At 38.2% G+C, this 16,473-nt stretch overlaps 4 protein-coding genes across 4 annotated transcripts; 1 reads left to right on the top strand and 3 right to left on the bottom strand.

Annotated features, from left to right (window-relative positions):
- Positions 1 to 464: 464 nt before the first annotated feature.
- LOC18018622 (zinc finger CCCH domain-containing protein 4) lies at positions 465 to 1,520 on the top strand. The gene is made up of 3 exons (XM_006398870.1): positions 465 to 542; positions 868 to 1,088; positions 1,190 to 1,520. Exons 1-3 carry the CDS (start codon positions 465 to 467, stop codon positions 1,518 to 1,520), a joined length of 630 nt encoding a protein of 209 aa, XP_006398933.1.
- Positions 1,521 to 1,984: 464 nt separating this feature from the next.
- LOC18018621 (pentatricopeptide repeat-containing protein At5g04810, chloroplastic) lies at positions 1,985 to 5,760 on the bottom strand. Its single transcript, XM_006398869.2, has 10 exons — positions 4,882 to 5,760; positions 4,646 to 4,773; positions 4,344 to 4,484; positions 4,160 to 4,246; positions 3,918 to 4,071; positions 3,772 to 3,831; positions 3,263 to 3,691; positions 2,882 to 3,177; positions 2,669 to 2,798; positions 1,985 to 2,562 (listed from the first exon to the last, which is right to left on the bottom strand). Exons 1-10 carry the CDS (start codon positions 5,758 to 5,760, stop codon positions 2,047 to 2,049), a joined length of 2,820 nt encoding a protein of 939 aa, XP_006398932.1. The 3' UTR covers positions 1,985 to 2,046.
- Positions 5,761 to 5,972: 212 nt separating this feature from the next.
- On the bottom strand, positions 5,973 to 8,013 carry LOC18018620 (pentatricopeptide repeat-containing protein At5g04780, mitochondrial). Its single transcript, XM_024156562.1, is given in 2 exon segments — positions 5,973 to 6,267; positions 6,270 to 8,013. Coding segments are annotated over 2 exon segments (1,926 nt in total). The 3' UTR covers positions 5,973 to 6,085.
- Positions 8,014 to 11,240: 3,227 nt separating this feature from the next.
- Positions 11,241 to 14,872, bottom strand: LOC18018619 (cationic amino acid transporter 6, chloroplastic). Its single transcript, XM_006398867.2, has 4 exons — positions 14,403 to 14,872; positions 13,719 to 14,287; positions 13,376 to 13,607; positions 11,241 to 11,957 (listed from the first exon to the last, which is right to left on the bottom strand). The coding sequence occupies exons 1-4, from the start codon at positions 14,800 to 14,802 to the stop codon at positions 11,410 to 11,412; spliced, it is 1,749 nt and encodes a 582-aa protein (XP_006398930.1). The 5' UTR covers positions 14,803 to 14,872; the 3' UTR covers positions 11,241 to 11,409.
- Positions 14,873 to 16,473: the final 1,601 nt, after the last annotated feature.

The following is a 16,473-nucleotide window of genomic DNA, read 5'->3' as shown; positions in this document are numbered from 1 at the left end:
AAAGAATATAAGTTACATTTTCTTGATATCTATATAACTATATATGAATTTGCAGATAAATATTCAGTTAGTATCTTAGATCAGAGTGTGATTTATTTATTGATAATAATAACCTTTTTGCAGTTAATTTGGAACTATTATGCAAAACCGTACAGGTACATGTGGAAAAAACAAATTTGTATTCTTAAAAAAAAAAAGTATATTGATTTTGGCAGAAATTAACCCATTACAGGATCGATGTATATAATGTGCGTCAATAATCCCACTAATTTTAGAGAGGTCTGATTTATCCAGTTGAACAGAAAACGGATAATTTTGAAAGTTCGGGGCTTACTTTGCAATATTTGAAAGAGACGTAAATCCAAAGTATCCAACTCGAGTTTGCCCTAATATAAAAACACGGGCAGGCAGGCACTATTCGTGTTGGACAATCAATCTGTAGAAAAGAAGGAAATCAGAAGAGAATGGCTCAGAGAGATGGATCCGCTTTAATCCCAATCGCATGCGAGTCTTGCCTCGGTGACAATCCGTACTTGAAAATGGTGTCCTCGCTTCCAACCCTCAAACAATATATATATATATATATATATATATATATCTCCAATTTTCATGTTGCTTCGATGGCTCCGTACGTAATCTTCTTATAGGTTTAGGGTTTAGGTAGCTAGAGATTAGAAGAATTATTTTTCTTTCCTGATTCAGTGTTATAGTTTGATATGCAAGTTATAAAAGTTCGTCTAGATATCCAAATTCGTCTGGTTAGTTAATACTTGGAATCGATTATAGTGTCCTCATGTGTGATTTCGATTAATTTTGTTCTTTTATAATATATATATATATATATATATATATATATATGTAGACTAGAGCTGGACTGGATTATATGAATCTTCATATGGGAAGATGCGACCTAATGATACTATTCTAAAGCTTCAAAGAAGAAGACCAAACTATGAAAGGAACCGACCACATGTTTGTAGTCACTACACCATTGGTCGGTGTACAAGAGGTGCCGAGTGTCCATACCGGCATGAGATGCCCAAAACAGGAGAGCTATCCCACCATAACATAAAAGATCGTTATTATGGGTAAGCTTAATTTCATGCCTTTCTCAATTGCTTCAGTCTTTGTTGTTGTTGACGTTTTAGTTGTTGTTTTGACTTGTTGACTTTTTACGACGCATTCACAGTGAGAATGATCCAGTTGCGATGAAGTTACTTGGAAAAGCTGGTGAGATGGGCACATTGGAACCACCAGAGGATGAAAGCATCAAAACGCTTTACCTCGGAGGGCTTAACTCGAGTATACTCGAGCAGGACATACGAGACCAGTTCTACGCTTATGGAGAAATCGAGTCTATCAGAATCTTCGACGAGAGAGCCTATGCGTTTGTCACATACACAACCCGAAAAGGAGCAGAGAAGGCCACTCAAGCGCTCTACAACAGGCTAGTCATCAACGGTAAGAGGCTCAAACTCTCATGGAGAAGAACGCAGGTCCCCAAAACCGTATCAAGATAGTTGGAACCAAACAGGGCAGTGTGGCTCATAGAGGTTTTACTACCTCACCACCAACTAATTAATCTTCAACGGACCCGCAGAGAATGGGTGCAAACCCCAGTGAGAAGAACAGAGCTTCTTCTTCTTACATTACGAAAGAATTTTGTTTTTTTTTTTTGTTTTTTAAAGCTGACTTCTCTTTTTCGAGAAGAAACCAAACTCTGTTATGCTCCTACTCATATAAGATTAAATATGTTAAAGATTATCCTTAGGCCAATCTATCAACATTCCTTCAATCTATCAAAATCCTTAAGATTGATCTCATCACAAACCCATTTATTGTGTAGTGTCCACGTATAATGTGCATCTCACAACTTTAGAAATGTGAATGTTTGCATAAAGAGCTAATTTCTTTTTCATATTATCTTGTTATTTTTTTTTGCTTACATACTCAATTATTGTTTAAAAACATTTAGTACGATTGATTCAGAGAACTTTCAATAAGATTGATTTCCTTAGTTGTTACAACTTATAAGACCGTGTTTTCTTACTTGTAAGATAAGAAGCCAGAAACAGAGTTAATACCATCATCATCATCATCCTCATTATCCTCAACAACATCATCGTCCTCTGAATCCACATCAGAAACCTGATCCAAGAAGCTATGGCGATGATGATGCGAGCTCCAATCAGGCGGGAACGTCTTCTGCAACGTCTCAGTTAGCTCGCCACCAGAACCTTCGATCTTACACAGACATCGAGACCAGTGAACCGCAGTTCCCATATCAACGATCAAGCCTGCTTCCACCATTTCCTTGCAGATTGACATTACTCCTGAATAAATGTAAGCCTCTGCCATTGAAGCACGCGACAGAAGCGAAGTCATAAGGCAATGATACACAGCTTTATCGGGTTTTAGCCCCATCGCTTTCATTTCCTCGTAGCAATTTAAGGCTTTCTCTGGAAGAGAAGCTCTTGCCCATCCTTTTATCAAGGTCGTGTATGTCTTGATGTTTGGTCTCACCCCTAATGCTTCCATTTCTTGGATTGTCTGTGTAGCTCTCTGTCAAACATATTCAACAGTTTTCTTTCTTTCTGGTTACAAAACCAAGAAACCCGCGAAAAAAAAAAACATAAGACAAGACTCTGCTTCTTGAATGGAAACTTACATTCATGTCGCCGGCTTTAGAACACGCGCTAATGAAGGATGTATAAGTATGAATGTCGGGTTTAACACCTTCTTTTTTCATCTGCTGCATCAAATCAGCAGCTTCCCATACATCCCCTCTTCGTGCCCATCTAAAAGAAACCAAAGGGGAAAACTCATGAGGATTGTAAAAAAAGGCCAAAAAATCGGCTGAAAAAATCCTATGATATTTTACCCGTCGATTAATATGTTATAGACGAAGGAATTGCGAGGAATATTCCGTGTGCTCATTTCTTTCGTAACAGCTAATGCGCTCTGCATCCGTCCAGATTTGCAGCACGCTTTAAGTAACGCCTCATAAGTGAAAATGTCAACTTCTAAGCCTTCGTTTTGAAGTCTTGTAAAATACTCAAAGGCTTTCCCAGTATCACCAACTGATGCATAGCCTTGCATGATCTTTGTGTAAGTGTGCTCGTTTGCACTAACACCCGCTAATGTCATCTCATCTAATATCTCAACCGCCTTCTCCATCTACCAAATATAATATTTTAACAAGAGATTAATCAAACAGATAATCTCTACAGAAGAAACGAGACATAAGATTCTTGAAACATACCTGACGTTTCTCAACTAAACCATTAATCAAAGCATTGAAAGTGTGAACCGTTGGAACACACCCGCATCGTCTCATCATATCGAAAATTTCTAAAGATTTCCTCATGTCCCCGGATTTAGCATATCCGTGTATGATAGGCATAAACGTCCTTGTGGTTGGTCTATGCCTCAGCTTCTGCATTTCCTTCACAGTCTGAATCGCTCGGTCCATGTTACCCATTCCGCAGAATGCTGCGATGATGTTGTTATATAGTATAACATCCGGTTTCAAGCCGTCATTTACCATATCTTCAAATACAGCAAATGCATTGGCCCAATCTTTTAGTTTAACAAATCCATTGATCATCATCGAGTAGGTCTTTAAGTTGTGTTTTATGCCCTCTTCCTTCATCATTCTGCTAACTTCCAAAGCTTTTGAGATCTTTCCAACCTAATAAGAGGAGGCAAGCTTTAAGACACAATACCAAGAAAATGTTTCGCTTTATACACACGCACTATTGTTCTCCTTACCTTAGTATAAAGATTTATGAGGCACCCATAGGTGACAACTGTTGGTGTAAATCCACATTCCTATAACAAAACAAATAAAACATCTTCACTTGCTCAGATGCTAAAGAGGAGTTAAAAAAAACCTAGGATCTAACCCAAATTATTACCTTAAGTCTTTTGAAAACAATTAAGCCTTTCTTCTCATCGGCGACCATTGTATAACCATCCATCATGGTGTGGTAGATGGCAATAGGAGCGTCAATACCTTCTTCTTCCATTTCCCTAACCAATGCTTCTGCCCGCTCCATATTGCACGTCTGACTAAGAAATTGTTCAGAACATATATTTTAGTTTAAAGACGAAACATACAACACGCACTACTAGAGTCTGAAATCATATCAGTGCTTACCAGTGTGCATATATGATTTTTCCATATATACTTGCATTAAGGTCTTTGTGCTTCCGTTTGGCCTCATCAAACCAGTGATCTGCAGCTCTTTCCAAAGACAACAAAGTATCAGATTGAGTTAGCGCATACAACAAGCATTTGAATGACTAACAAGTGCAAGCAGACTCATCAATTGTTCACTTACTCGGCATTTCCGGCTTTAGAGAATCCTCCAACGATTACGCTATAAGTCACTAAACTCATCTCAATTCCTTCTTCCTTCATTTTACGAACACAAGACAGTGCTTCGTCCATGTCTCTACCAACTGCATAAGCGTGAATAAGGCTGCATGAAACAAATCCTCTTTTAACCTTTAAGGAATCCCAAACTTAATAACATCCATAGCCTTTTCAACAAGGGACTGAACCAATTACTAATCGATGACATGTTTTGCCTAAGCAGAATCTGAACAAGAAATGTAACACAATTGTAGTAAAAGGAGATACCTTGTGTATATACGTGATGTTGGTGTGATACCCCTCGCGCGCATCCTCTCAAAAGCTTCACGTGCGCGATGCACATCCCCTCTTCTTCCATAGTACTTCACCATCAAACCAAACTCTGTCCTAGAAGGCTGGAGGAAAAACATTGAATCAGTGAGAAAATTCGTTCCAACCGCAAATGGAATAAACCAAAAGAGAAGTTGAAAACAGAGTAAAATTGATGAAAACAAAGGAGAAACCTTGTTGATCTTCTCGAAAGCTGAAACAACAGCTTGCCAGTTATCTCCATTGGTATCTAGAATCCTCTGGAGAGTCTTTCGAGACCCTTGTCTCTCTTGATGCCACGATGACTTATTCGACATCTTTGAGTCTTCCTCTCCTTGCTGCACCCATCTCACCCTCTGCTCAGCCTTCGTTTTCAGCCTCTTTCCGTCATCTAGCTTCACCGTCAACACTCTTCCGTGAAACTCCACGCCGTCGAACTCAACAGCCTTCATCGCAGACTTCTCCGCCGCGTATATGACGAACCCAAATCCCGCGTTCTTCTCGACCTCGTGATGCCCTTTGATTAGAATCACATTCTCTATCGGACCGAATTGTCGGAAAAACTCTTCAAACTCGGGTTTCTTTATCCACGTCGGTAAATTACCGACGAATATCTTCCCCTCTTGTCGGAATTCCGGTTGCGGCTTTCGAGGTTCTTCTAGCTGAGGTTTCGTGTCATCTCTGAATCTGGATTCCTCCACAGGAGGCGGAGGCGGAGGCGGAGGAGGAGAAAGCTTGCTGGACAAACGTAGTTTTGATGCGAGAGAAGAGCCAAAGGAAGAAACTTTACTCGCGACCTCTGATTGAACAAGAGGAGATACAGAAGAGCGGTTTGTCAAACCCTTGAGTGGATTCTTAAGAGGTGTTTTAGGCGAAGGGGAAGAGGAAGGAGAGGAAGAAGAGCCAAGAGATTTCTCCGGTCGGCGGAGGTCAGGACTCTCAGGAGGTTCGGGCGGAGGTTGTGGTTTAAGGGAGAAAGAGATGGAAGCCGCCGCAGATTGACGGCGAAGAATGGTGGCGGAGTAAGGGAAGTGTGGAGCAGAGAGCGACAACAGGCTCCCTCCATTATCCATTCTCTATCCCCTTGTCCCTCGTTTGTGTCTCATCCTCTTTGGTTTTTAACGTAACACAATTCTTTATTTATAAAATTCCTAATCTGCCCTTCTCAAATTTGTGTAAGACTTGTCAACACTAAAACTCAATTGACTGTCTCCATTTGAACATGTTGATCTCAAGAATCAACGAAGATGAAATGAACTATAAAAAATGTTACTTTTACCTCCAATTTTGGTTACATATAAACCAATCAACATCCACTGCAGCACATCTTCAATCAAGTTTACAATATTTTGATGATTTCGGTGAAAATAAATATTTTTTTGTGTCAAACAAAATATGTCACCAAAATTCTCCACAAGAACAATGACCATTACTGAAATGGTGAAACCTATTAACATCTCTAACAATGATATATCTTCGTGTAGCCATCGATGCAGCCTTCATGAACTCATGGCAATCCACACATATCCTCAGGTTCTTCATGATCCTAACACTAGAACCCTCTGGCAAAGACATTAGACAAAAACCAAAGCCAGCTTCTCACTGTGCTGCATCAGAAGTTCCTCTTTCCTCCCTTCCTCCACGTCATGCAGCTCGTGTTCTATGCTAGGTTTATATCCAAACCTCCTCAATTCGACTACCAGATTTTCTAGCATCAAACACACCTCATGTATTCTCGGATGACCGCTTTCTCCAACACTAAAGATGTGTACTTTGTCCTTAATTTCAATCCAACTTTTTCCTCTCACTTTCTTCACCTCGGAGTCCCTGAGAAACTTCCTTGATTTGGCGATTTCCTCCCACTGTCTGTTTGCCGCGTATATGTTGGATAGTAAGACGTGATTACCGGCATTTTCTGGTTCCAATTCAAATAGCTTCTTAGCTGCAACCTCTGCCAGCTCGAGATTTTTGTAGACTCGACAAGAAGCAAGAAGGGAACCCCAAATGGAAGCAGTAGGATCAAAAGGAATAGACTTTATCAACTTGTAAGCTTCAGACAGTAGTCCAGCACGACCAAGAATATCAACCATACAAGAGTAATGAACTACATTTGGTGACAGACCGTACTTGGTTCTCATGAGTTTGAAAAACCTCCTTCCTTCCTCGACCAAACCCGTATGGGCACAAACCGATAACAAGGAACTAAAAGTAACCTCATTTGGGTGCATTCTATCTTGCTGCATTTTCTCAAACAAGATCATCACTTCCTTTGGGCGAGCATGCTTTGCAAACCCCGAGATGATCGTATTCCAAAGCTCAATATTCTTCTCTTCCACTTCCGAGAAGATAATGTAAGACTCTCTCAAGCTTCCGCATTTAGCATACATATCGACAGCAGAGGATGCCACAAAGACATTAGAACCAAACCCCGACTTGCGTATAACAGCATGCACCTGTTTCCCTTCTATTAAAGAAGCCAGATTTGAGCAAGCGCAAATTACTGAAGATAAAGTAAACTGATTCTGCTCTAGACTCATACTCTGAGTCTGGCGGTAAAGAAGGAGAGCCTCTTCGTAATTCTTGTTCTGAACATAACCTGCTATCATAGAACTCCATGTAACTGAGCTTTTGTCCTGCATAGACTCGAAAACCTGCACTGCGTCCTTGATCAGCCCGCACTTTGCATAAAGATCAAGCAAAGCAGTGGCAACATACAAATTTAAGTCGAGGCAGGCTTTAAGTGACAAACAGTGCATTTTTTTGCATTCCGAGGCATTGCAGTCAGCCCCACAAGCAGTAAGAACACTCGATATAGTGAACTCGCTAAACTTAACCCCTTCGTTTCGCATCTCCAGAAAAATATCCAGTGCTTGTGACTCAATTCTGTTCCGGGTATACAAACCAATCATGGTGTTCCAAGAAACCAAGCTTCTCTCATGCATTCCATCGAACACTTGGCGGGCGAGCTCCACAAATCCACACTTTGAATAAGAATTGATAAGAACATTCGACAGAGTGACATCCCTCTGCAACTCAAGACGAATAATCTTCCCGTGGAAAGTTTTTGATCCCAGAACATCTCTGTTGCTCGCACAAAACTGCAAGAATTCAATAAAGTCCGAAGCTTGAACGGCCACGTTACAATTCGAGAACTCATCGTTATATGGTTCCTGTAATGAATCCTCCTGCTCGTAACTGGTGCATGCGGAGATAATTCGGGGAAGAGAAGTCGTATGGCTTCTTCTGGGTAAGATCCTGCATCGGCTCAAGATGTTCACCGTGAAGAACCCAAGTATGTTCTTCCTTGGCAGCGAAAGAGACAACATACTTAGTTTGGGCCACAGGCCTAAAATGCCTAAACTGTACAAACACATTTTAATCTTAATGGGCCTTTTTCAAATTGAAAAATCTGATTTTGTAATCGCGTTTGCCTTCAATCTTTGTTCTCGCGCGTGTAAAATCGTGTTACAGTATGTAGTTGTTAACTTGTTATAGTGTTTAACCACTTTGTTTCTTGAAAGAAAGATCAACCACTTTACAAAACTTTCGGCTGCTTTTGGTCAAAAAAATAAAAAATCAAATGGGTGTAATTTTTTTGTATTGTGTTAAGATATTGAATCAAATAGGTTCTCAGTTAAAATAATCGGCTTCCTAATAGTTATTGTAAGTGTATACGATTTATTTATCTTTTTCTATCTGCTTTTTTTTCAGTCAAGAGTTAATTTATGTGGTCGTTGGAATATAATAGTCAAATACAACTGGTGAAAGAATACACACAAAATTTGCGAATCCATATTGTATGACAAGGAATGTTGGACTATGTGTAAGACCAACTTGACAACAACATTTTCACATCACAGAAATGGAATGTTTTACCTTTTTTTTTTGAAGTATGGAATGTTGAACTTTGATTTACTTTTGGGCATAAAAAATGCGGAAGGCATTGCAAGTTGCCAAAAACTTAGCTGTTTGATGAGAATCTAATCAAAGTCTTATACTTCTTCCTATTTTTCCTCTTAAAATTCTTTATAGAGCCTATTAAGATCATACTTGATAAAGCGAATGTCAAAAGCTTATGAGAATCTGGAAAAAAATCGTGATAAAATTGTCAACGGAAAAGTGATATAATTAGACTAGACCTATCGTAGCTATGGGTTAATGGATTCACTAGCTTCTGAACAACTTCCCTTAGATTGTGCTTTGAATGCTTAAAAGAGGTTGACACTTTTGTGGTCCCATCCTCTATTATACAATTTTTTTATTGAATCTGATTTAGCCGATTAAGCTGTAGCTTTTTTCATCTACTCTTGCATTCTAGAAATAAATAATATTCCCTCTGTTTCATAATAGTTGATTTTTTGAATTTTTTTTCTTGTTTCACAATATTTGTTGTAATTAATACATGTTTGTTTGTAATTAATGCATGTTTCCATTCTCTATTGGTGGAAAAGATAAATTAATATTAATTAAAATAATAAATTAATTATAAAGTAAACTAATCTAAAAAATAAAATAAAAAAATAATTGAGTATTTATTATTTCTTAATCTGTGTGCAATATTTCAGAAAATTAACTATTATAAAACAGAGGGAGTACTACGATACTCCTATCTTTTTAGTTACCGGGTTTGTTCATGACCGTCGGAAGACAAAAGACGTGTTGTGTTATTCTTGAAAAATAAAATATTGGTAATCCAATGTCGAATCCATCATTAAGCTTTGTAATTAGGATAAAGGCAAATTCATAGGAAGACACTCAGACTTAGAGATTTGAATGAACCCTTTTGCTGATCGAACTCATGACTTTACTAAAGTGGTGTTTCTAGAAAGACATCAAATCTTTGTACTGCCAACAGAATCACATCTTCTTATTGGCAGAATATTTTCTGAAACAAATCCATAAAATATATGAAAAATACAATAAAATCCACCAATGTGAAGACCTTGAAGAAAAAAAGGCTATTCTTGGTTTGGGCCCTATCTTTAGGAATATAGTCACCAAAAAGAGAGTGTGCGAGAGAATATAAGCAAGTGTCGTCTCCCAATTAGAATCACATTTATTTTAGATTCGGGATATATATCATCCACTTCTAAATATAATTATCTAAATTAAACTAGTTAATTTATTGGAAGTGTTCAGTTAAAGAATAATTGGGCTGATTTGATTATTCGAATTGAAATCACATATTCGCTCATGATTTACACAGTCCTCTGCAAGAAAAGAGTAGAAACTGCAGAAATCTAATTTGAAAACTAATCTAAAAATGAAGTCATCTTTAGTAAACTGAAACTTTTATAGCCTAAACTTTGGTTTGTACTTTGTAGCTACAGAACGTTTGGATATACTGCAAAATGTATAATATATTTTGGTCAATATAATATTATTAAGATCCTAAATAACATGAACTAATGTTGTTAGAGCTAACCAAATATTAACATGTATTACACTTGAAATCTTATCAAATGAGTTATTTGATCTTTATTTAAGAACATGACTGACTGACTGACTGTATATACAAAAGTTTTATATATAAATAGTAGTAAAAAACATTAGAAGCTGAGAGTTTCTGAAAATGTGTCCGATTAATTAGTGATCACAAACCTTGTGAGTGAATATAGGTTAAAAACCTGACAATTTCGCATCTCAACTATCAAGATTGTATATAAGAATATAATTATTTTAATAAAAAGGAATATAAAAATATATAATAACAAATGAATGAATGTATATCGTCAAGGAATTCGAAACAAGTGATCGTGAAAAAAAGAAGGAAAAAATAAAGTGATATTGTAGGAATTGAAGATTCGGATAAAGTCACGTATCTGTGTCCCGTGAGAAAGATGGGGACCCATCGCTATCAATGGTACGCCATCTCTCGTATTTATGAGAGACTTGTGTCTATCTCCATTTCTCTGTGTATCACACAATACATTACTATTTCACACCAGATCTTGCCTTATACGATTGACAAAGATTGGTGCTTATATGTCGCAATCTTCTTTGATTGAGAGTTAATAGTTTGTGCTAGCTAGTATAAATATCTATTTTCGTCGTAGTATCAGATGAAGATGAATGTCATCATCTGATTCATTTTCTCTATATATCGCTTCAATAAGCATACGGTCAATTTTTTAGTCCTTTAATTTTTTGTTGACAAAAATATATATACACAATTTCACATGGTACGAAAAGAAGAAATAAAATCTAATAATAAAAAATATATAAATGATATAGCTTACTAAAAGAAATATACGTTTAGACTTATCAGAATTTCTTTTTGTTTGTTGTTTTCTAATTAAAAAAAAAAAACAGATGCTGTATACAAAAACAAACCCTAATTTAATTTAACATTTGACAAGACAGCCGATATTTAAAATAAAGAAAAAGACCTATCTTTGCTATAGACTTTGATTTTCTTAGCAGTGTCTCACAACGAAAATAGAAAACGATAGGAATATCAATAAAAATATATCGATTTTCTAAAACTGTTACATAATTTTCTGTTACGTACATATTCTTTTTACTTCCTCTCACAGAAAACAAAAGGGATGGTCATTCTTTAAGTCCCCACTTAAAAATTGAGAGAGTTTAGATAAGCTATGCTCCCTAAAGTTATATTAAATAGCTTTTTTAATTATTTCCGCCCCTCCTTAATAAAATTAGAGAGTTTAATAATTACAGAAGCTAATTTTTAAAAAATCAAACTAATTACTTTTTAGTTGTTACACTTCTGTTAGTTCTTTCAAGACATGGCCATCTTTCACACCAAAAGACCCATTCGCTTCAGCGTCAGAGCTCGCATGTACACCATAAAACAAATACACAAGCACGATCAAACCGGAGAAGAAACCAAACCGGACGTACGACGGTGCGTCTAACGAACCGAGCAAGAATATGTTCAAGAAAATCGACACGCACGGGGTCCACGGCATGAACGGGACACCCCATAACTCCGGTTTATTCGCCTGAGGGACCACGCAATGGAAAATCAGCACGATCGCTATAGCCACCACCGCACAGGAACCGAGCATGAAAGCCTTAAGGTTGCCTTGTGGCGCAAGTTTCCAGATGAGGGTGAAAACGAGAGAGGTAATGGAGAATAGTGTGAGGAAAGAGAGTGTGGGCCATGGCTTGGTGGGTCCGATCGGGACGTAACGCCTGAAAATGAGAGCGTTTGCGACCATGTAGAAGACGAATAGTGTTCCGATGGAGACGAGGTTTAGGAGGACGTTTAGGTCGGTGAAGAGCGCAAGAGCCGCCGTGAAAATGCCTGATTCGGGAAATAATATATACATTAAAAAAAAACATTAATAAGATTATCATATTAACTATAAAGATTATTCGGCCGACTGAAAAAGTCCAAATTGAAATGAAATCGAAGATGGTCGTGGGAGGATTTGTTCCTTTATTTTGTATTCTTTTGTCAAAGTAAGAAAAAAGGTTAATCAATGCTGCTTATGGATATAGCAATTGTGAGATAGTGGGATGCTAAAATTGGTAAGGATAAGGTTGGGACGACGATGACCCTCAAGTATTATGATCCACTTTGTGACATTGTGAATAGCCAATGGTTTATCACAAAAGAGTATTGGATATATCATTTTTTTTTTTTACTTATATATATATATATATATATATATATGGATAAAACCAAATATATGGCTCTGATGAGTACACATCGCAACAATGCTATGATCACTAAATTCATGGCAACCAATAACTGTATGATATAATTATTTTGAGCACTAGTGTCCTTGGTGACTAAATTCTAACCATTGAGCTACTGCCAGTAAAATTTCGAATATTCTTGTTTACATATTGAAAAATTTGGCATCGTTCAAACTTCAAAACTCTGGTGCCTAATTAAGTCGAATGGGCTAGTCACTAAGATGCCCCGGAAAATTTTACAAAAACTAAACTGCGAAAATATCAGCCGACTAGGCTTTAGTTCTCCACAAAATTTTTATTTTTTATTTATAATTTTATAATTGAAAACTAGTCGGCCAATGGATGAAACGCCCTTGTAGTTTATCCAACAATAGTAGAGATTTCTTAAAAGGAAAAAGAAACAAAAGTGGAATATGTATTTTCAACACTAAGGGAACACACAATGGACCAAAGAGACCCACCAAAGATATCACAATCAAGACCGTCGAAAAGATTGAACCTCAGAACTTTTCACAGAGCAAAATAAACCAATGGTGAACATGACATCTAGCTATCGAACTCAGATGCTCTCTCTGTCTCTTAAAATTTAAAACCCAAACACCATAAAAACCACATAAAAATGTATAAAACCATGTCCCTACATTTATAACGCACACAGCCCTTGTCGCAATCGAGATCGATAGGGGGAAGATTTTAAAATGGTACCAAAAGATTTGATTTTAAAATATACACTGAAATGGACACGTATAGATAGTATAATCACGTGGATCGTATGATCTTTGGGAAAACGTTAAAGCTTCAAAATCAAAGGAAAGAAAGAAAGAAAAAAGATCATGGAAACAACTGAAACGGTTCCAATTGGGGTCCCCTTTTAACCTAACTACCTCTATCTATCTCACTTTATGGATCAAAAATAATATATATAATAAAATCAAATTTTACTATATGATTTATTTATCGATTTTGACAGCAATAAAATAAAATCGGAAGGGGACAAATGAAAATAAATAAAAAACGTACCAAGAAAAGTGGAGGCGTTGACTGGCGTAGATGTGTTGGGATGAATCTGAGCGAACCAAACGGGGACCACTCTGGACCGTCCGATGACGCACATGTACCGAGCCTGACCTAACATCGCCACCAAAAGCGACGTTAATATCCCAAAGCTCGCTCCTATCCCCACCACTTTCGTCACCCACTCCCAGCCGTCCGATCCTCTGAACGCCGCAGAAAACGGCGCCTCCGGATCTATCTGCGTACACAAGTCCGCCGTTTTCAACTTTTACAGTCAAACCACCTCCCGTTTCTCCTTTTTATAAATTTAATAGAAGTAATACAAATATTAATTACTGTAATTACGGACCAGATCGTATGGGAGGAGCATTGACATTGACACGGCCATGAGGCAATAGAGCACCGTGACGATGGCGACTGAACCGGAGACGCCGACGGGAATATCCTTCACCGGATTTTGTACTTCTTCCGCCATGGTTGAAACGGCGTCGTATCCTATGTAGCTCAAGTATACCATGGCGGCTCCGTTGAAAACTCCCGCCGCGCCGAAAGGGAAAAACCCCGACGGATGCTCTGGTTTCGCTGGAAGTGATAGATTCTTCGGATTTCCTTTTAAGAATCCCATCACGATCACGAAGAATATGAACGCGATGTGAAATGCAGTCATTATCATGTTCACCTTCGAGCTCTCTCTTGTACTGCAGCAGATGATGACGGTGATTGCGAGGACCACGAGAACGGCGACGGGATCGATCTCGTTGAATCCGTTAGGGAGACCGGAGACGACGAATCGCCACTTCGAGGTCGAGATCCCGAAAGCGGTTCCTAAGTATGCGGTGAAGCTCCTCGAAACGGCAGCGTTTGACATTACGTAGTCCATTATAAGATTCGCTCCGGTGAAAAATGCAGGAAACTCACCTGACGTATATGTAACAGAAAATGGGGAAAATCAGTTACGGTTTTCAGATTTGAAATTTGAATTTCAGATCGTAACTGATCGGATGAGCTAGTGGTGATTTGGCGGGAGACTAACCGAATGTAATACGGATGTAGCTAAAAGCGCCGCCGGCGACGGGGAGATGGACGGCGAATTCGGTGTAGCAGAAAGCGGAGAGTAGGGCGCAGAGGCCGGCGATGGCGTAAGAGACGACGATCGAGGGACCGGCGTAGAGGCGACTTGCACGGCCGGTGGTGACGAAGACACCGGCGCCGACCATTCCGCCGATTCCGAGTCCAATGAGATCATACCACCGGAGAGTTCGGCGCATCTGCTCGCCGGAGACGGCACGGACGCGGCTCATCTCGTCGGAAGACGTGGAAACAGATATAGCGCGTCGGGCTAAGCGGGAAGGCGTCACGGAGAGAGAGTTAAGGTAGACGGAGAAACTGGAGAAAGAAGAGTGACCGCCATTGTTGCTGCTTTGCACCTCCATCTTCACCGGCCAGATTCGGGTCGGGTCAGTCTGTATAGGAGGACTGAGAATTTTTTATGATTTGACAGACTTTCGGGTTTATAATAGAGATAAGAAAACTGAGTGAGAGAGAGAGGAGAATAAGAGGATAAAGATAGTGGCATTCTGCAGTAATTACGATCATATTTAAAGGGTATTTGAAAACTATCATATAATTATTAAGAAGAAGAATTTTGTTCTTATTCACATTAATCTCATAAGCATCGGCTAAAAAGCTACTAATCCAAGATGCTCTTTTATCTGTCTGGTCCAATTACATTTATTTATCATCTACACTAATTATGCTAACGCTTTTATCCGAATCCAGAACTAGTTTAGTAGTATATAGTATGATTTCATAACTAGCTATGCTTGTGAACAATTTTTGTTGACCATATAACCACTAAAAGTGGTATATTATTTAATGTCATCAGATTGCGTGAGAAATGAAAACTGATGTTATTATATAGACTGAAAATGGATTCTTAGTAATTGATAGGCGATTAGTACTAATCAATTACCTTAATTGTCTACAACAACAGTAGTTTGAAACGTAACGACTCTGTTAGTTCCCGAGGTTATGAAACCGTCACGGACGTTAAAAAGAAACAAAAACAAACGGTGTTAACTTCCGTATATCGTAAGACACGCTAACGACGTTATCTCTAACTGGCTATGAGGGGTTTGAAGGTTCACACGTGTGGCAATGAAGGCGACACGTGGGATGCTGAAGAGATAAGCACACGGGTTTTAAAGCTTTGCGTGACCCGAATTTGAGGAAATGAGTTTTTGATTTTCATTTTTTATGCAACTGGAATTAGTTTGGAAAACATTCTTGCTTATTTGTAGCTTTGCAGGTGATTAAAAGCTCATGTTCTTTCATTATGTTGTGACAAGACGCATTCAAAAACCATGACTCGTGTCAGTTAACTAAAATCAAGATTCCCAACACCAATAATTAGTCCAAAATCATATAAGTACACTAGATCTCAATGTATAAGCTTTAAAAACTCCATTAAAACTTGATTAGGTGAAAATATTGTAATATGATTTGTAATGTAAATTTTATACCGCTCACAATTGGCTCTCAGTCATAACTGGATACACATTGCAATAATATATTTTTGGACGTGCATTGCATTGAATTAACACTAGCTTATCCAGATGAATTCGGAACACTTACTTGAAGCCTCTATTTTCACAATAAAAAAAAGATCATTAGATGAGCTTCACCAACGTTTATATATTCGAATCAACCCCCACCCCACCCTATACACACACACATATGAACTAAAGTCGACAAAAATAATAATATAGATTCGTATGGAGTCAATGTCGTCTCACAGTTTTTGGTTACACAAAATAATCGTGAGATAATGAAATAAAAACAAAAGATAATGTGGAGTGGTCTTTACAGTGAGTGGGATGGTCAAAACTGATTGTAGATAAGATGCAAACTCAGTTTGCCTCAACCCGACCACGTCTCACACATGTATACCAGTCCTGCCCATCTCTGTTTCACTTAAAAAAGTTATATGAGAAAACAATATCTTTTTATCTTATCATATGGTAAGCAAGCATTATAATTGATTAATTTCCTCCTCTCCGTATATTTGAATACTGCTGTAAATCAGTAAGCATAACAACAAAGAT

Source organism: Eutrema salsugineum, unplaced genomic scaffold, assembly GCF_000478725.1.
Source record: "Eutrema salsugineum unplaced genomic scaffold, Eutsalg1_0 scaffold_2, whole genome shotgun sequence".
Taxonomy (NCBI): domain Eukaryota; kingdom Viridiplantae; phylum Streptophyta; class Magnoliopsida; order Brassicales; family Brassicaceae; genus Eutrema; species Eutrema salsugineum.
This window is presented reverse-complemented; position numbering and strand designations above follow the sequence as displayed.